General features: G+C 40.6%; 1 protein-coding gene across 1 annotated transcript in view; it reads right to left on the bottom strand.

The window, feature by feature from the left end:
* LOC127346735 (uncharacterized) overlaps nucleotides 1–5,001 on the bottom strand; it is a 78,514-nt gene extending 73,513 nt beyond the window's left edge. The window contains exon 1 of the mRNA XM_051373008.1: nucleotides 4,812–5,001. Coding sequence (XP_051228968.1) covers nucleotides 4,812–5,001 — 190 coding nt within the window. The remainder of the gene's footprint in view (nucleotides 1–4,811) is intronic.
* Between the last annotated feature and the right edge of the window lie 16,800 nt (nucleotides 5,002–21,801).

Below are 21,801 nucleotides of genomic sequence, written 5' to 3'. Positions count from 1 at the left end.
TCGTCTTGTCTGAAGTAAGGGTGATTTCTCATGATTAAATGGTTTGAGTATGCATATTGTTAGAGAAGAACATTGGGCCGCCAACCAAAGCCATGTATCATGGTGGAAGTTTCAGTTGGACATTAATCCTCAATCTCTTATGAGAATATTATCTGTTGTTGAATGCTTAAGCATTAAAGAGGAGTCCATTATCTGTTTTCTATGTTGTCCTGGTATGGATGTCCTCAAGTTGAGATCTATCAAAACTGAGAAATCAAATGTGATCTATCTCCTAGGACCTTTGTACAGGTGGCATAGAGGTACCCCTTTGTGACACTTGGTTGAATCATATGTAATGCAATGATAATCCATGGAAATCCGAGCTAATTAGGACAAGGTGCGGGCACTATTGGTATTCGATGCATGAGGCTTGCAACTTATAAGAGGTCTTATGCATAACACATATGAACTATTACTACCGTTGAAAAATTGTTTCCATGTTTTCAAAATAAAAAAGCTCTAGCACATGAGTAATCCATGCTTCCCTCTGCGAAGGGCCTTTCTTTTACTTTATGTTGAGTCAGTTTACCTACTTCTTCCTATCTTAGAAGCAAACACTTGTGTCAACTGTGTGCATTGATTCTTACATGTTTACCTATTGCACTTGTTATATTGCTTTATGTTGACAACTATCCATGAGATATACATGTTACAAGTTGAAAGCAATTGCTGAAACTTAATCATCCTTTGTGTTGCTTCAAAACCTTCTATTAAGAATCTATTGCTTTATGAGTTAACTCTTATGCAAGACTTATTGATGCTTGTCTTGAAAGTACTATTCATGAAAAGTCTTTGCTATATGATTCAGTTGTTTAATCATCATCTTTACCATTGCTTTGAATCACTTCATTCATCTCCTATGCTTTACAATAGTGTTTATCAAGATTATGATAGTAGCATGTCACTTCAGAAATTATCCTTGTTATCGTTTACCTACTCGATGGCGAGTAGGAACTAAGCTTGGGGATGCTTGATATGTCTCCAACGTATCTATAATTTCTGATGTTCCATGCTAGTTTTATGACAATACCTACATGTTTTGCTCACACTTTATAATGATTTTATGCATTTTCCGGAACTTACCTATTAACAAGATGCTGAGGTGTCAGTTCCTGTTTTCTGCTGTTTTTGGTTCCAGAAAGGTTGTTCGGGCAATATTCTCGGAATTTGACGAAACAAAAGCCAAACATCTTATTTCACCGAGACGGACCAGAACACCGAAGGGGGGCCGGAGAGGAGGCCCAGGGCCCCCACACCACACTGGGGCGCGGCCTAGGAGGGGGGGCGCGCCGCCCTATGGGGTGGGCCCCCCAGGCACCCCCTTGCGCCGCCTCTTCGCCTATATAATCTCTCGTGACGTAAAAACCCTACAACAATTGACAAAACTCCAGAAAGATTCCAGGGACGCCGCCGCCATCGCGAAAATCCGTTTCGGGGGACAGAAGTCTCTGTTCCGGCAGGCCGCCGGGACGGGGAATTGCCCCCGGAGTCATCTCCATCGACACCACCGCCATCTTCATCGCCGTTGCTGTCTCCCATGATGAGGAGGGAGTAGTTCTCCTGAATCTTGAGGGCTCTACCGGTAGCTATGTGGTTCATCTCTCTCTCCCATGGTGTGATCTTTATGTGATCATGAGCTTTGTATCACTATTAATCTATGTGCTACTCTAGTGATGTTATTAAAGTAGTCTATTCCTCCTCCATGATGTAATGTTGACAGTCTGTGCATCACGTAGTACTTGGCGTAGGTTATGATTGTAATCTCTTGTAGATTATGAAGTTAACTATTACTATGATAGTATTGATGCGATCTATTCCCCCTTTCATAGCTATTGTTGACAGTGTGTATGCTATGTTAGTACTCGGTCTAAATTTCAACGGTCTATTATGCACTCTAGAGGTTACTTTAATATGAACTCCGGATGTTGTGGAGCTTGTTTACTCCGGCTTGAGGGAGCTCTTGTAGCCCTACACAATGAATGGTGTTTGTTATCCAACAAGAGAGTGTTTGAAAGTAGCACAAGTGAGGAGAAGTTATTTATTTATTATGTGATCATTGTTGAGAGTGTCCACTAGTGAAAGTATGATCCCTAGGCCTTGTTTCTAAGCATTGAAACACCGTTTCCATCAAGTTCTGCTACATGTTCGCTTGCTGCCATTTTTATTTCAGATTGCAATTGCTACTTATAATCATCCATATTACTTGTATTTCACTATCTCTTCGCCGAACTAGTTCACCTATACATCTGACAAGTGTATTAGGTGTGTTGGGGACACAAGAGACTTCTTGTATCTTAATTGCAGGGTTGCTTGAGAGGGATATCTCTGACCTCTACCTCCCTGAGTTCGATAAACCTTGGGTGATTCACTTAGGGGAAACTTGTTGTTGTTCTACAAACCTCTGCTCTTGGAGGCCTAATACTGTCTACAGGAATAGAAGCGTGCGTAGACATCAGCTTACTATCATCATCAAACAAATTTTCAGGAACAAGCCAAGCATAGTTATTTTCTAGAGCTTCATGCATCCCTAGGAGCTTACTAGGTATCGATACTTTAATCTCCCCCTCACCATTGACGTTATTAGTGTACTTTAATCTATTGATACGTCCAATTTGCATCACTATTTTATATCATAATTTGCTGTTATTCATTGATATATTTCATATTTGGATACAATACTTATGTTATTTCATCTATTTTGCATGTTTCATCATTATTGGAGGATCAAGCACCGGAGCCAGGATTCTGCTGGAAAAAGCACCGTCAGAACGCAATATTTCGGAAGATCAACTGTGGAAGGAAATTATACCAAAAATCCTATTTTTCAAGATGACGAAGAAAGCCAGAAGGAGGAGCCAGCTGGACCCAGGGTGGGCCCACACCATAGGGCGGCGCGGCCCATGGCCTGGCCGCGCCACCATGTGGTGTGGGGGCCCCACAGCCCCTTTTGCCTCCTTTTCTTCGCGAAACCCTTCGTCCCGAAAACCTAAGCCACAGAGGGTACCTCGCGAAGAGTTACAGCCGCCTCTGCGGGGCGGAGAACACCAGAGAGAAAAGAGCTCTCCGGCGGGCAGGAATCCACCGGGGAAATTCCCTCCGGGAGGGGGAAATCGACGCCATCGTCACCGTCATCGAGCTGGACATCATCTCCATCACCATCATCATCATCTCCACCATCATCACCGCCGTCTCCACCGCTGGACATCGTCACCGCCGTTGCAATTTGGGTTTGATCTTGATTGTTTGATAGGGGAAACTCTCCCGGTATCGATTTCTACTTGTTGTTGATGCTATTGAGTGAAACCATTGAACCAAGGTTTATGTTCAGATTGTTATTCATCATCATATCATCTCTGATCATGTTCCATATGATGTCTCGTGAGTAGTTCGTTTAGTTCTTGAGGACATGGGTGAAGTCTAACTGTTAGTAGTGAACTATGGTTGAGTAATATTCAATGGTATGATATTTAAGTTGTGGTGTTATTCTTCTAGTGGTGTCATGTGAACGTCGACTACATGACACTTCACCTTTATGGGCCTAGGGGAATGCATCTTGTACTCGTTTGCCAATTGCGGGGTTGCCGGAGTGACAGAAACCTAAACCCCCGTTGGTATATCGATGCAGGAGGGATAGCAGGATCTCAGAGTTTAAGGCTGTGGTTAGATTTATTCTTAATTACTTTCTTGTAGTTGCGGATGCTTGCAAGGGGTATAATCACAAGTATGTATTAGTCCTAGGAAGGGCGGTACATTAGCATAGGTTCACCCACACAACACTTATCATAACAATGAAGATTATTTAGCCGTATGTAGCGAAAGCACTAGACTAAAATCCCGTGTGTCCTCGAGAACGTTTGGTCATTATAAGTAAACAAACCGGCTTGTCCTTTGTGCTAAAAAGGATTGGGCCACTCGCTGCAATTGTTACTCTCGCACTTTACTTACTCGTACTTTATTCAACTGTTACATCAAAAACCCCTGAATACTTGTCTGTGAGCATTTACAGTGAATCCTTCATCGAAACTGCTTGTCAACACCTTCTGCTCCTCGTTGGGATCGACATTCTTACTTATCGAAAATACTACGATACACCCCCTATACTTGTGGGTCATCAAGACTATTTTCTGGCGCCGTTGCCGGGGAGCTAAGCGCTATTGGTAAGTGGAATTGGTAAGGAAAACCTTTACTGTTTGTGCTGATTTTATTTCTGCCTGCTGCTATAAGTTATTATGGAGAGATCTTCTCTTCAATTTTTATTTGGGAAATCTACTACTACTGCAACGGTAGTGGATGAGGCGCCAGGTGAGGAAGTGATACCATATAAAATACCTATGAAAATTATTGAGGCCCAGTTCGGTGCCAGTGTTTTATCTCAGGTTTGGGCCGGTTTTGAAGTGTAATTTTCGGGCTCAGTTAAAACACCTCAAAACACGTCAAAACACTTGTGGCCTGTTCGGTAGGCCAGTTTTGGGCCGGTGAGGCCCGAGAAAACCCTCCAATACCCGTCGGGTTGGCGTGGAAGAAAAACGCCTCACCCCCCTCGCGTTTTCCCCTGGCGGCGCAGCGCAAGATCGAGCTGAGTTCTTTGCCGTCCATGGCGATGGGGACGACCCGGCAACGATCGGGCGAGGCAGCTCGGAGACTGCATGTTCAAGGCGCAGAGGCCATGGCCGGCCAGCACCCTTCCCCTCACGGACGCCGACGTCCTCGGGGCCATAAGAACCGCCGGCAAGCGTGTCCGGGCGCCGCAGCTGGCCGCATCTCCACCCGACCTTCCTCGTCCTCCTTGTACCTCATTCCAGCATGACCTCCTTCGATGGCAGCAGCAGCTGCTGCTGCGGGGCCCATTTCTTGTGAGGAGGCAGAGAGGTTGGCCTGCGCGTCCTCGCACAGGGGAGTGACCTGGACATTTTGAGGAGATCCTCCAGTCCCAGCTCGACGGAGACGTCCTACATCAGTCATCACGGCGCCCTGCAAAAGTTTGCTTTTTTTCCTTCCACTGCAAAATTGCTTGGAGGTGGTAATATCATGATTAAATCTGGGTCTTTTTTTCAGGTTTGTATGGCAGCAGGCATGGGGATCTAACGCTCGTTGTTCAGAAACTAGAATTGTATCTTGGTGTGTTATGTAATATGTGCTAGCTAAAAATCTGTTCACAAATTGTGTGGAGACAACATATGCTTGAAGCTTAACTTGATAGCTAGCGATCGACATCGCCCTCTGATATTAACTTTATTAACCAAAGTTACTCGTTTCTCAATAGGAATTATGGTAAAAGAAGGTTCATTTTTCCCCCTCAAATACTCAAATCCCAAATCGGATCCAGCATTTAGACATTGATCAGTACAATTTGCAGTACGTAGTGTTGCGCAGTTAGCTGTGTATAAAGTGTAGATTCTGAAGTTTAGCTGCAAAAATGCTCCAAGTCCGTCACAGAAAAGGACTCTGATAGTTCTAGCTTTTTTTTAATCACTGGAGCTAGTTATGCATTTTGCTTTCTTCTACTGTGAAATGTGAGTCGTGTATTTACTTACAAGTTACATTCTAGAGTTACTAGACAGCAAGAATCCAGTTCAGATTTTAGAGATTGAACCTCTTTCTCTTTTTGCAGTAATAATTGCAGATTACTGCTCCAGCATGTTGGGAAGATGCAGAGTATTCTGATCCCTTCTGCTCAGCTCAATGACATTTCTTGGTGAAAAATCCGATAATATATTGCTTCTTTGTGCTCAGAATGATGGGAAGATGATAAACTATTTTTGTAATAAGTCTATGATAATTTATTGCTCCGAAAAGTGGATTATGAGATGTGAGGCCATGAGCTAACTGTACCAATTATTGAATTTCTATCTATTCAGTGTAATTATTGAATTTCTATCTATTCTAATGTGCTAAAAAAGTCGGATTTTTATTTGTGATGCAAGTCTAGTATAAACTGTCAAAAAAGATTGAGTTTTTATCCATTTCCGTTGAATACACTTGAATACACTAATTTATAAAACTAGTGTTCCAAACAAGTGTTTTGACAAGTGTTTTAGGTAAAAGGGGTTTTGTAGTGTTTTAGGTAGTGTTTTGGGTGGTTGGTGTTTTCACCCAAAACACTTCTCAAAACACTCCTCAAAACACAGAAAAACACTGGCACCAAACGAGGCCTGAACGTGTTATGGATAACCGCTATGAAGGGGATGGAACTGTCCACCCTGGAGATCATTTATTGTTCTTACATGAATTATGTGGTTTATTCAAGTGTGCAGGTATTGCTATGGATGAAGTGAGGAAGAAACTATTCTCTTTATCGCTGTCTGGTAAGGCGGCGCATTGGTATAAATTACTGGATAATGGGGATTCTCTTGAATGGAATGATATTGTGCCCCAGTTTTATTCTAAGTTCTATCCTCCAAGTGAAATTCACAAGGATCGGAATCGCATATATAATTTTTGGCCTCATGATGAAGAGAGTATTGCCCAAGCTTGGGGGAGATTGAAGTCTTTAATGCTCAAATGCCCCATTCATGAGCTTCCTGGTAATGTTATTATTGATAATTTCTATGCAAGGCTTTCTTTTCAAGACAAGACCTTGTTGGTACTTCTTGTTCTGGATCATTTACACGCAACAAAGAAGAGTTTAAAAGGGACCTTCTTGATCGGATCCAAGAAAATACTGAAGGTTGGGAGAACGACAAGGATAGAGAATCAGGTATAATTTATGATTATAAATGCATTGAAGCTTTTATGGATACTGATAAATTTCGTAATATGAGTGCTACATATGGTCTTGATTCTCAAGTTGCTGCAAATCTTTTTAAAGCTTTTGCCTCTCATTATGAATTGCCAAAGAAGAATTTTGATAAGTATCATGAACCGTATAAAGATAAAATTGATTCATCTATTAATAAATGCGTTGTAGTTGAAACTGCTGGTCATGTTATTCCTGAAGCTTATATTGAAAAAACTCCTTTCCCTGCTAAAATGAAGGAGTACTCTGTTATAAATAGTGCGGTTCATAAAAGTGAAAAGAAACCTGTAGAACCGGAAGAACAAATAAAAGTTGAACCTGCTGTTGCAATAGTTAAAGATCTTGTGACTGAAAATGTGGAGGATGGTCATATTATTTTCTGTGAAGATGCTTCTAATATTGTTTCACATCCTAATAAACCCAAACAAGCTAGTGTTCCTATGCTATCTGTTAGAATTGGTGATCATTGCTATTATGGATTATGTGATATTGGTGCAAGCGTTAGTGCTATTCCTTATGAGCTTTACACGGAGATTATGCACGAAATTGATTCTTGTGAACTTGAAGATATTGATGTGGTTATTCAGCTGGCTAATAGAGAAACTATTTCTCCAATTGGTATTGTTCGAGATGTGGAAGTTTTATGCGGTAAGATTAAATATCCTACTGACTTTTTGGTACTTGGTTCATTGCTAGTGATTATTGTCCTATTATTTTTGGTAGACCTTTTCTAAATACTTGTGGAGCTATTATAGATTGCAAGAAAGAGAAAATTTTGACTAAATTTGCTGGTGAATCTTATGAGTTTAACTTCTCTAAATTTACCAAAACTCCTTATAAAGCTGATTTGCCTAGTGATGATTTTAAAATGGAACATTGTGCATCTATTGTTCTTGTTCCTAACAATCCTTTGCAGCAACATTTGGAGGATAGCGAGAGTGAAGTTTTTAGGAAAGAAAGAGATGAGCTTGAGGAAATTTTTCTTCGCCAACCTATTCTCAAGCATGATTTACCGGTGGAAGATTTGGGTACAACACCGCCACCAAAGGAAGATCCTGTTTTTGAATTAAAGCCTTTGCCTGATAATCTTAAATATGCTCATATTGATGATAAGAAAATATATCCTGTTATTATTAGTTCTAAGCTTTCAGAGATTGAGGAAGAAAGGTTATTGGAAATATTGAAGAAGCACCGAGGCGCTATTGGCTACACTCTTGATGATTTGAAAGGGATTTCTCCTTCTATTTGCCAACATGCTATTAATATGGAAGATGATGCAAAGCCTGTTTTTGAACATCAGCGTCGTCTAATTCCGAAGATGAAGGAAGTGGTAAGGAATGAGGTATTAAGACTTCTTGAAGCTGGTATTATATATCCTATTGCTGATAGTAGATGGGTTAGTCCTGTGCATTGCGTTCCCAAGAAAGGAGGAATGACTGTTGTGCCTAATGATAATGATGAGCTCATCCCTCAAAGTTTAGTTGTAGGGTATAGAATGTGCATTGATTTTCAAAAAGTTAATAAAGTTACTAAGAAAGATCATTACCCTTTACCATTTATTGATCAAATGCTAGAAAGATTGTCTAAAAATACTCATTTTTGTTTTCTTGATGGTTATTCAGGGTTTTCACAAATTCTTTAAAGCTAAAGATCAAGAGAAAACCACTTTCACTTGTCCCTATGGAACTTATGCTTATAGACGTATGCCTTTTGGTTTATGTAATGCTCCTGCTACTTTTCAAAGATGCATGTCTGCTATTTTTCATGGTTTTTGTGAGAGTATTGTAGAGGTATTCATGGATGATTTTTCCGTATATGGGAATTCTTTTGATAGTTGCTTGCGAAACCTTGATAAAGTTTTGCAGAGATGTGAAGAAACTAACCTTGTTCTTAATTGGGAGAAATGCCACTTTATGGTTAATGAAGGAATAGTATTGGGACATAAAATTTCTGAGAGAGGTATTGAAGTTGATAGAGCTAAAGTTGAAGCAATTGAGAAGATGCCCTATCCAAGGGATGTTAAAGGTATTCGTAGTGTTCTTGGTCATGCTGGGTTTTATAGGAGATTTATTAAAGATTTCTCCAAGATTTCAAAACCTCTTACTAATCTTCTTCAAAAAGACGTACCATTTGTTTTTGATGATGATTGTAAGGAAGCTTTTGAAACTCTAAAGAAAGCCTTAACAACTGCTCCTATAGTTGAACCTCCTAATTGGAACTTACCCTTTGAGATTATGTGTGATGCTAGTGATTTTGCTGTAGGCGCTGTTCTTGGACAGCGAGTAGATAAAAAACTGAATGTTATTCATTATGCTAGTAAAACTCTTGATGCTGCTCAAAGAAATTATGCCACAACTGAAAAAGAATTATTAGCTGTAGTCTTTGCTTGCGATAAATTTAGATCTTATATTGTTGATTCAAAAGTTACTATTCATACTGATCATGCTGCAATTAGATACCTTATGACAAAGAAAGATGCTAAGCCGAGGCTTATTAGATGGGTGCTTCTTTTGCAAGAATTTGATTTACATATTGTAGATAGGAAAGGTGCTGATAATCCTGTTGCTGATAATTTGTCTAGATTGGAAAATATTGCTTATGATCCTGTTCCTGTTAATGATAGTTTTCCAAATGAACAATTGGTTGTAATAAAGGTGAGCTCGCGAGACAGTCCTTGGTATGCTGATTATGCTAACTTTATTGTTTCCAAGTACTTGCCTCCAACCTTTTCAGCTCAGCAAAGGAGGAAATTCTTTTATGACTTGAGGCATTATTTCTGGGATGACCCACACTTATACAAAGAAAGAGTGGATGGTATTATGCGAAGATGTGTTCCCGAATATGAACAACAAGAGATAATGAGTAAATGTCATGGTAGTGTGATGGCGTGTATTTCACACGTTCGTTGGGCAACCCCAAGAGGAAGGTATGATGCGCACAGCAGCAAGTTTTCCCTCAGAAAGAAACCAAGGTTTATCGAACCAGGAGGAGCCAAGAAGCACGTTGAAGGTTGATGGCGGCGGGATGTAGTGCGGCGCAACACCAGAGATTCCGGCGCCAACGTGGAACCTGCACAACACAACCAAAGTACTTTGCCCCAACGAAACAGTGAGGTTGTCAATCTCACCGGCTTGCTGTAACAAAGGATTAACCGTATTGTGTGGAAGATGATTGTTTGCAGAAAACAATAGAAACGATGTGCAAAGAGATTGTATTTCAGTAAAGAGAATTGGACCGGGGTCCACAGTTCACTAGAGGTGTCTCTCCCATAAGACGAACAGCATGTTGGGTGAACAAATTACAGTTGGGCAATTGACAAATAAAGAGAGCATGACCATGCACATACATATCATGATGAGTAAAGTGAGATTTAATTGGGCATTACGACAAAGTACATAGACCGTCATCCAACTGCATCTATGCCTAAAAAGTCCACCTTCAGGTTATCATCCGAACCCCCTCCAGTATTAAGTTGCTAACAACAGACAATTGCATTAAGTATTGCGCGTAATGTAACTAGTGACTACATCCTTGAACATAGCACTAATGTTTTATCCCTAGTGGCAACAGCACATCCATAACCTTAGTGGCTCTTGTCACTCCTCCAGATTCACAGAGGCATGAACCCACTATCGAGCATAAATACTCCCTCTTGGAGTTACTAGCATCAACTTGGCCAGAGCATCTACTAATAACGGAGAGCATGCAAGATCATAAACAACACATAAGCATAGCTTTGATAATCAACATATCAAGTATTCTCTATTCATCGGATCCCAACAAACGCAACATATAGAATTACAGATAGATGATCTTGATCATGTTAGGCAGCTCACAAGACCCGACAATGATAGCACAATGGGGAGAAGACAACCATCTAGCTACTGCTATGGACCCATAGTCCAGGGGTAGACTACTCACACATCACACCGGAGGCGACCATGGCGGCGTAGAGTCCTCCGGGAGATGATTCCCCTCTCCGGCGTGGTGCCGGAGGCGATCTCTGGATCCCCCGAGATGGGATCGGCGGCGGCGGCGTCTCTGGAAGGTTTTCCGTATCGTGGTTCTCAGATGCGGGGTTTTCGTCACGGAGACTTTTTATAGGCGAAAGGGCAGGTCAAGAGGCGGCACGGGGCCCCACACCACGTGGGCCGCGCGGCCAAGGGGGGGCCGCGCCGCCTAGGGTGTGGCCCCTCTTCGTCTCTCCTTCGGACTTCGGAAGCTTCGTGAGAAAATAGGCCCCTGGGCTTTGATTTCGTCCAATTCGAGAATATTTCCTTACTAGGATTTCTGAAACCAAAAACAGCGAGAAAACAAAGAATCGGCACTTCGGCATCTTGTTAATAGGTTAGTTCCGAAAATGCACGAATATGACATAAAGTGTGCATAAAACATGTAGATAACATCAATAATGTGGCATGGAACATAAGAAATTATCGATACGTCGGAGACGTATCAGCATCCCCAAGCTTAGTTACGCTCGTCCCGAGCAGGTAAAACGATAACACGAGATAATTTCTGGAGTGACATGCCATCATAATCTTGATCATACTATTTGTAAAGCATATGTAGTGAATGCAGCGATCAAAACAATGTATATGACATGAGTAAACAAGTGAATCATATAGCAAAGACTTTTCATGAATAGCACTTCAAGACAAGCATCAATAAGTCTTGCATAAGAGTTAACTCATAAAGCAATAATTCAAAGTAAAGGTATTGAAGCAACACAAAAGAAGATTAAGTTTCAGCGGTTGCTTTCAACTTGTAACATGTATATCTCATGGATATTGTCAACATAGAGTAATATAATAAGTGCAATAAGCAAGTATGTAGGAATCAATGCATAGTTCACACAAGTGTTTGCTTCTTGAGGTGGAGAGAAATAGGTGAACTGACTCAACATTGAAAGTAAAAGAATGGTCCTCATAGAGGAAAAGCATCGATTGCTATATTTGTGCTAGAGCTTTGATTTTGAAAACATGAAACAATTTTGTCAACGGTAGTAATAAAGCTTATGTATCATGTAAATTATATCTTACAAGTTGCAAGCCTCATGCATAGTATACTAATAGTGCCCGCACCTTGTCCTAATTAGCTTGGACTACCGGATCATCACAATGCATTGTTTTTACCAAGTGTCACAAAGGGGTACCTCTATGCCGCTTTATTACAAAGGTCTAAGGAGAAAGCTCGCATTGGATTTCTCGCTATTGATTATTCTTCAACTTAGACATCCATATCGGGACAACATAGACAACAGATAATGGACTCCTCTTTTATGCATAAGCATATAACAACAATTAATAATTTTCTCCTTTGAGATTTGAGGATTGTTGTCCAAAACTGAAACTTCCACCATGGAACATGGCTTTAGTTAGCGGCCCAATGTTCTTCTCTAACATATGCATGCTTAACCCTATGGTGGTAGATCTCTCTTACTTCAGACAAGACGAACATGCATAGCAACTCACATGAAATTCAACAAAGAGTAGTTGATGGCGTCCCCAGTAAACATGGTTATCGCACAACAAGCAACTTAATAAGAGATAAAGTGCATAATTACATATTCAATACCACAATAGTTTAAAGCTATTTGTCCCATGAGCTATATATTGCAAAGGTGAATGATGGAATTTTAAAGGTAGCACTCAAGCAATTTACTTTAGAATGGCGGAAAATACCATGTAGTAGGTAGGTATGGTGGACACAAATGGCATAGTGGTTGGCTCAAGTATTTTGGATGCATGAGAAGTATTCCCTCTCGATACAAGGTTTAGGCTAGCAAGGCTTATTTGAAACAAACACAAGGATGAACCAGTGCAGCAAAACTCACATAAAAGACATATTGAAAACATTATAAGACTCTACACCGTCTTCCTTGTTGTTCAAACTCAATACTAGAAATTATCTAGACCTTAGAGAAACCAAATATGCAAACCAAATTTTAGCATGCTCTATGTATTTCTTCATTAATGGGTGCAAAGCATATGATGCAAGAGCTTAATTATGAGCACAACAATTGCCAAGTATCACATTACCCAAGACATTTATAGCAATTACTACATGTATCATTTTCCAATTCCAACCATATAACAATTTAACGAAGGAGAAACTTCGCCATGAATACTATGAGTAGAAACCAAGGACATACTTGTCCATATGCTACAGCGGAGCGTGTATCTCTCCCATAAAGTGAATGCTAGGATCCATTTTATTCAAACAAAACAAAAACAAAAACAAACCGACGCTCCAAGAAAAAGCACATAAGATGTGATGGAATAAAAATATAGTTTCAGGGGAGGAACCTGATAATGTTGTCGATGAAGAAGGGGATGCCTTGGGCATCCCCAAGCTTAGACGCTTGAGTCTTCTTGATATATGCAGGGGTGAACCACGGGTGCATCCCCAAGCTTAGAGCTTTCACTCTCCTTGATCATGTTGCATCATACTCCTCTCTTGATCCTTGAAAACTTCCTCCACACCAAACTCGAAACAACTCATTAGAGGGTTAGTGCACATTATAAATTGACATATTCAGAGGTGACACAATCATTCTTAACACTTCTGGACATTGCATAATGCTACTGGACATTAGTGGATCAAAGAAATTCATCCATCATAGCGAAAGAGGCAATGCGAAATAAAAGGCAGAATCTGTCAAAACAGAACAGTTCGTATTGACGAATTTTAAAATGGCACCAGACTTGCTCAAATGAAAATGCTCAAATTGAATGAAAGTTGCGTACATATCTGAGGATCATGCACGTAAATTGGCTTAATTTTCTGAGTTACCTACAGGGAGGTGGACTCAGATTCGTGACAGCAAAGAAATCTGGAACTGTGCAGTAATCCAAATCTAGTACTTACTTTTCTATCAACGGCTTAACTTGGCACAACAAAACACAAAACTAAGATAAGGAGAGGTTGCTACAGTAGTAAACAACTTCCAAGACACAAAATAAAAACAAAGTACTGTAGGTAAAAACATGGGTTGTCTCCCATAAGCGCTTTTCTTTAACGCCTTTCAGCTAGGCGCAGAAAGTGTGTATCAAGTATTATCGAGAGATGAAGTGTCAACATCATAATTTGTTCTCATAATAGAATCAAAAGGTACCTTCATTCTCTTTCTAGGGAAGTGTTCCATACCTTTCTTGAAAGGAAATTGATATTTTATATTACCTTCCTTCATATCAATGATAGCACCAACAGTTCGAAGAAAAGGTCTTCCCAATATAATGGGGCAAGATGCATTGTATTCAATATCCAAGACAACAAAATCAACGGGAACCAGGTTATTGTTAATGGTAATGCGAACATTATCAACTTTACCCAAAGGTTTCTTTGTAGAATGATCAGCAAGATTAACATCCAAATAACAATTTTTCAGCGGTGGCAAGTCAAGCATATTATAAATTTTCTTAGGCATAACAGAGATACTTGCACCAAGATCACATAAAGCATTACAATCAAAATCTTTAATCTTCATCTTAATGATGGGCTCCCAACCATCCTCTAACTTTTTAGGAATAGAGGCTTCACGCTCTAGTTTCTCTTTTCTAGCTTTTATGAGAGCATTTGTAATATGATGCGTGAAAGCCAAATTTATAGCACTAGCATTAGGACTTTTAGCAAGTTTTTGCAAGAACTTTATAACTTCAGAGATGTGGCAATCATCAAAATTCAAACCATTATAATCTAAAGCAATGGGATCATCATCCCCAATGTTGGAAAAAATTTCAGCAGCTTTATCAAAGGCGATTTCAGCAGTTTTAGCGATTTCGAGCAGTTTTCCGCGCTTTGCATTAGAAGTGGAAACATTGCTAACACCAATTCTTTTATTAGTATGAGTAGGAGGTGTAGCAACATGTGTAGCATTAGCATTACTAGTGGTGGTAATAGTTCAAACTTTAGCTATATTCTTCTCTTTAGCTAGTTTTTCATTTTCTTCTCTATCCCACCTAGCACGCAGTTCAGCCATTAATCTTATATTCTCATTAATTCTAACTTGAATGGCATTTGCTGTAGTAGTAATTTTATTATGATGATTCTCATTAGTCATAACTTTCGATTTCAAAAAGATCAACATCAGCGACAAGACTATCAACTTTAGAAGCAAGTATATCAATTTTCCCAAGCTTTTCTTCAACAGATTTGTTAAAAGCAGTTTGTGTACTAATAAATTCCTTAAGCATGGCTTCAAGTCCAGGGGGTGAACTCCTATTATTGTTGTAAGAATTCCCATAAGAATTACCATAGCCGTTGCCATTATTATAAGGATATGGCCTATAGTTGTTACTAGAATTGTTCCGGTAAGCATTGTTGTTGAAATTATTATTTTTAATGAAGTTTACATCAACATGTTCTTCTTGTGCAACCAATGAAGCTAATGGAACATTATTAGGATCAATATTAGTCCTATCATTCACAAGCATAGACATAATAGCATCGATCTTATCACTCAAGGAAGAGGTTTCTTCGATTAATTTACCTTCTTACCTTGTGGAGCTCTTTCCGTGTGCCATTCAGAGTAGTTGATCATCATATTATCAAGAAGCTTTGTTGCTTCACCAAGAGTGATGGACATAAAGGTACCTCCAGCAGCTGAATCCAATAAATTCCGTGAAGAAAAATTTAGTCCTGCATAGAAGGTTTGGATGATCATCCAAGTAGTCGATCCATGGGTTGGGCAATTTTTAACCAGAGATTTCATTCTCTCCCAAGCTTGAGCAACATGTTCAGTATCTAATTGTTTAAAATTCATTATGCTACTCCTCAAAGATATAATTTTAGCAGGGGGATAATATCTACCAATAAAAGCATCCTTGCATTTAGTCCATGAATCGATACTATTCTTAGGCAGAGATAGCAACCAATCTTTAGCTCTTCCTCTTAATGAGAAAGGGAACAATTTTAGTTTAATAATATCACCATCTACATCTTTATATTTTTGCATTTCACATAGTTCAACAAAATTATTAAGATGGACAGCAGCATCATCAGAACTAACACCAGAAAATTGCTCTCGCATAGCAAGATTCAGTAAAGCAGGTTTAATTTCAAAGAATTCTGCTGTAGTAGCAGGTGGAGCAATAGGTGTGCATAAGAAATCATTATTATTTGTGGTTGTGAAGTCACACAGCTTAGTGTTTTCAGCGTTGGCCATTTTAGCAACAGTAAATAAAGCAAACTAGATAAAGTAAATGCAAGTAAACTAATTTTTTTTGTGTTTTTGATATAGTAAACAAGATAACAAGTAAAGTAAAACTAGCAACTAATTTTTTTGTATTTTGATTTAGTGCAGCAAACAAAGTAGTAAATAAAACTAAGCAAGACAAAAACAAAGTAAAGAGATTGAGAAGTGGAGACTCCCCTTGCAGCGTGTCTTGATCTCCCCGGCAACGGCGCCAGAAAATATGCTTGATGGCGTGTATTTCACACGTTCGTTGGGCAACCCCAAGAGGAAGGTATGATGCGCACAGCAGCAAGTTTTCCCTCAGAAAGAAACCAAGGTTTATCGAACCAGGAGGAGCCAAGAAGCACGTTGAAGGTTGATGGCGGCGGGATGTAGTGCGGCGCAACACCAGAGATTCCGGCGCCAACGTGGAACCTGCACAACACAACCAAAGTACTTTGCCCCAACGAAGCAGTGAGGTTGTCAATCTCACCGGCTTCTTGTAACAAAGGATTAACCGTATTGTGTGGAAGATGATTGTTTGCGAGAAAACAGTAGAACAAGATTACGATGAGATTGTATTTCAAGTAAAGAGAATTGGACCGAGGTCCACAGTTCACTAGAGGTGTCTCTCCCATAAGACGAACAAACATGTTGGGTGAACAAATTACAGTTGGGCAATTGACAAATAAAGAGAGCATGACCATGCACATACATATCATGATGAGTAAAGTGAGATTTAATTGGGCATTACGACAAAGTACATAGACCGCCATCCAACTGCATCTATGCCTAAAAAGTCCACCTTCAGGTTATCATCCGAACCCCTCCGGTATTAAGTTGCTAACAACAGACAATTGCATTAAGTATTGCGCGTAATGTAACTAGTGACTACATCCTTGAACATAGCACTAATGTTTTATCCCTAGTGGCAACAGCACATCCATAACCTTAGTGGTTCTTGTCACTCCTCCAGATTCACAGAGGCATGAACCCACTATCGAGCATAAATACTCCCTCTTGGAGTTACTAGCATCAACTTGGCCAGAGCATCTACTAATAACGGAGAGCATGCAAGATCATAAACAACACATAAGCATAGCTTTGATAATCAACATAACAAGTATTCTCTATTCATCGGATCCCAACAAACGCAACATATAGAATTACAGATAGATGATCTTGATCATGTTAGGCAGCTCACAAGACCCGACAATGATAGCACAATGGGGAGAAGACAACCATCTAGCTACTGCTATGTACCCATAGTCCAGGGGTAGACTACTCACACATCACACCGGAGGCGACCATGGCGGCGTAGAGTCCTCCGGGAGATGATTCCCCTCTCCGGCAGGGTGCGGAGGCGATCTCTGGATCCCCCGAGATGGGATCGGCGGCGGCGGCGTCGGGAAGGTTTTCCGTATCGTGGTTCTCGCATCGGGGTTTCGTCACGGAGACTTTTTATAGGCGAAAGGGCAGGTCAAGAGGCGGCACGGGGGCCCCACACCACAGGGCCGCGCGGCCAAGGGGGGGGCCGCGCCGCCCTAGGGTGTGGCCCCTCCGTGGCCCCTCTTCGTCTCTCCTTCGGACTTCTGGAAGCTTCGTGAGAAAATAGGCCCCTGGGCTTTGATTTCGTCCAATTCCGAGAATATTTCCTTACTAGGATTTCTGAAACCAAAAACAGCAGAAAACAAAGAATCGGCACTTCGGCATCTTGTTAATAGGTTAGTTCCAGAAAATGCACGAATATGACATAAAGTGTGCATAAAACATGTAGATAACATCAATAATGTGGCATGGAACATAAGAAATTATCGATACGTCGGAGACGTATCATAGTGCTTATGGAGGACATCAAGCCGGAGAAAGAACCGCGCAAAAGGTTCTACAATCAGGTTTTTATTGGCCAACTCTCTTCAAAGATGCGAGAAAGTTTATTTTATCTTGTGATGAATGCCAAAGGGTTGGTAATATCTCCAGATGTAATGAAATGCCTATGAATTATACTCTTGTTATTAAACCGTTTGATTGTTGGGGATTTGACTTCATGGGACCTTTTCCATCTTCAGAAGGTAACACTCATATACTTGTTGCTGTTGATTATGTTACTAAATGGGTGGAAGCCATACCTACAAAAAGTGCTGATGGTGAGACCTCTTTAAGAATGCTTTTAGACATTATTTTTCCTAGATTTGGAGTGCCTAGATATATTATGACTGATGGAGGTTCTCATTTTATTCATGGAGGTTTTAGAAAAACTCTTGCTAAGTATGGTATTAATCATAGAATTGCTTCCGCTTATCATCCTCAAACTAGTGGTCAAGTAGAATTATCAAATAGAGAGATTAAATCTATCTTGCAAAAGACTGTTAATAAAACTAGAAAGAATTGGGCTAGTAAATTGAAGGATGCACTATGGGCTTATAGAACTGCTTATAAAAATCCCATGGGAATGTCACCTTATAAAATGGTTTATGGGAAAGCTTGTCATTTACCTTTAGAACTAGAGCACAAAGCTTATTGGGCTGTTAGAGAATTAAATAAAGATCCTAAACTTGCCGGTGATAAGAGGTTGTTGCAATTAAGTTCTCTAGATGAATGGAGAAGTGAAGCTTATGAAAATGCTAAACTCTTTAAAGAGAAAGTTAAAAAATGGCATGATAGAAGGATTATCAAAAGAGAATTTAATATTGGGGATAAAGTCCTATTGTATCGGTCTCGTCTCAGATTCTTTGCAGGGAAATTACTTTCGAAATGGGAAGGACCATATGTTGTCGAGGAGGTGTATCGTTCAGGAGCAATCAAAATTAGCTCTCTCCAAGGCAATGCCACGCAAGTGGTGAATGGACAAAGACTCAAGCATTATATCTCAGGTGATTCCTATAATGTTGATGTTGATATTATTCAAGTGGAAACACCGAGGCTTTCATCAAAGGGCAAATTGACAGTCCGCGTAACTCGACTTTGAATAGGTAACGATCGGTAATGAAAAGTACGCAATTTACTTTCCGAACAATATTTTTGCTGTTTTTGGAAAATATGAAAAATTACGAGATCGAAACGGAGTGGAAAGGACGCACGAGGGCGTGCCACCATAGGCCGGCGCGGCCTGGCCTGGGCCCGCGCCGACCTATGGTCTGGCCGCCTCGTCGCCCCTTTCCGACTCTGGTTCGATCTGGTACTTTCCTTTTGTCATGAAAATTTTTGCTATATAATCCCCCGGATCCCTGGAGGTCCGTATATCGTTTTCTTGACGTGTTTTGTTTCGAGCTGTTTCTGCCAGGATTTGCTTCGGATCTAGAGCCATCATGTCTTCGTCGGAAACTCCGAAGGACAGCTCCTGCAAGGATGTTGGCAACTTGTACATGGAGGAGCTGAGGATGCACCCCAAGGAGTTGCTGCTTGTTGAAGGAGAACTGCAGGTCAAGGATGTCCAGGGTCCTACAGGAGAAGGAAGCTTGGAAGATAGGATGGGGAAGCTAGAACAAGAGGTTTTCAAATACAAGAAGATGGCTGAGCGTGAGGTGGATATCTTCCACAGGATTGTGTCTGAACTCATTGCTGAACATGAGAAGAAAACTGCAAAGCTTTGGAGCGACATCCTCTCACTTCACGACACCACCAACAAGCTCCAAGCACAACTCTATGACGTTCAGAATCAGAACTGTGAGTATGAAAACAGGTTTAAATACATAAGCCGTGCTGCCAGTTTCAGGATTCCCGAGACCAAGATGTCGTTTCTTGATGGAGAGCCTTTTCCTTGGAAGTTTGATGACGGGAGTTCATCACCACCATCGCCAAAGGAGTAATTCATCATCGGTATTGGCATCCCCTTGGTTTGTTCCAAGCTTGGGGGAGTGCCGCGGTATCACATCATCACTACCTTTTACTTTTATTGTCAAGTAGTGTCATATCATGAGTAGGGAAGTTATCATATAAGATGGGTTGCAGTTTGGAAGTATCTCTCCTTTAGTTGGTTGTCTATGTATCCCTTGGTGTGAGTTATCGTTATGGAATATTAATGAGAAGTCTTATCATTTACATATTGCACATCTTATTCTAGTTTGCAATCTCTATTATATGATTTACCTTGTTGTTAGTATTGGTATCACTTTGGGAGCATTGAATAAATCTATTTGGTTTTGGCAAACTTAGCATTGGTCAATAGCAACAACACTTTGAGGTTTAAGTATAAAAGAGAAATACATGTAGATGTTTCATTGTCTTTCTTTCTTGTTAGCTCATAGCTTATTATTCTGAAGTTAAAATTGTTTGTGCTTACAAGGAAGATGCATGATTGTTTCTATCACATGTATATTTGTTTGTTTCCCTCGACTCTTATGCTTGCTAATTAACCTTGCTAGCCAAAAACCTGTACTGAGAGGGAATACTTCTCGTGCATCCAAACCTTAGCCCAAACCTATGTCATTTGTGTCCACCATACCTACCTACTACATGGTATTTTCCGCCATTCCAAGTAAATACTTCATGTGCTACCTTTAAACAATTCAAAACTTAGTATCTCTTATTTGTGTCAATGTTTCATAGCTCATGAGGAAGTATGTGGTGTTTTATCTTTCAATCTTGTTGGGCAACTTTCACCAATGGACTAGTGGCTTCATCCGCTTATCCAATAATTTTGCAAAAAGAGCTGGATAGTTATTAGTGTACTTTAATCTATTGATACGTCCAATTTGCATCACTATTAGGAACAAGCCAAGCATAGTTATTAGGAACAAGCCAAGCATAGTTATTTTCTAGAGCTTCATGCATCCCTAGGAGCTTACTAGGTATCGGTACTTTAATCTCCCCCTCACCATTGACGTTATTAGTGTACTTTAATCTATTGATACGTCCAATTTGCATCACTATTTTATATCATAATTTGCTGTTATTCATTGATATATTTCATATTTGGATACAATACTTATGTTATTTCATCTATTTTGCATGTTTCATCATTATTGGAGGATCAAGCACCGGAGCCAGGATTCTGCTGGAAAAAGCACCGTCAGAACGCAATATTTCGGAAGATCAACTGTGGAAGGAAATTATACCAAAAATCCTATTTTTCAAGATGACGAAGAAAGCCAGAAGGTGGAGCCAGCTGGACCCAGGGTGGGCCCACACCATAGGGCGGCGCGGCCCATGGCCTGGCCGCGCCACCATGTGGTGTGGGGGCCCCACAGCCCCTTTTGCCTCCTTTTCTTCGCGAAACCCTTCATCCCGAAAACCTAAGCCACAGAGGGTACCTCGCGAAGAGTTACAGCCGCCTCTGCGGGGCGGAGAACACCAGAGAGAAAAGAGCTCTCCGGCGGGCAGGAATCCGCCGGGGAAATTCCCTCCGGGAGGGGGAAATCGACGCCATCGTCACCGTCATCGAGCTGGACATCATCTCCATCACCATCATCATCATCTCCACCATCATCACCGCCGTCTCCACCGCTGGACATCGTCACCGCCGTTGCAATTTGGGTTTGATCTTGATTGTTTGATAGGGGAAACTCTCCCGGTATCGATTTCTACTTGTTGTTGATGCTATTGAGGGAAACCATTGAACCAAGGTTTATGTTCAGATTGTTATTCATCATCATATCATCTCTGATCATGTTCCATATGATGTCTCGTGAGTAGTTCGTTTAGTTCTTGAGGACATGGGTGAAGTCTAACTGTTAGTAGTGAACTATGGTTGAGTAATATTCAATGGTATGATATTTAAGTTGTGGTGTTATTCTTCTAGTGGTGTCATGTGAACGTCGACTACATGACACTTCACCTTTATGGGCCTAGGGGAATGCATCTTGTACTCGTTTGCCAATTGCGGGGTTGCCGGAGTGACAGAAACCTAAAC

This window comes from Lolium perenne, chromosome 4, assembly GCF_019359855.2.
Source record: "Lolium perenne isolate Kyuss_39 chromosome 4, Kyuss_2.0, whole genome shotgun sequence".
In the NCBI taxonomy this organism is placed as follows: Eukaryota; Viridiplantae; Streptophyta; class Magnoliopsida; order Poales; family Poaceae; genus Lolium; species Lolium perenne.
This window is presented reverse-complemented; position numbering and strand designations above follow the sequence as displayed.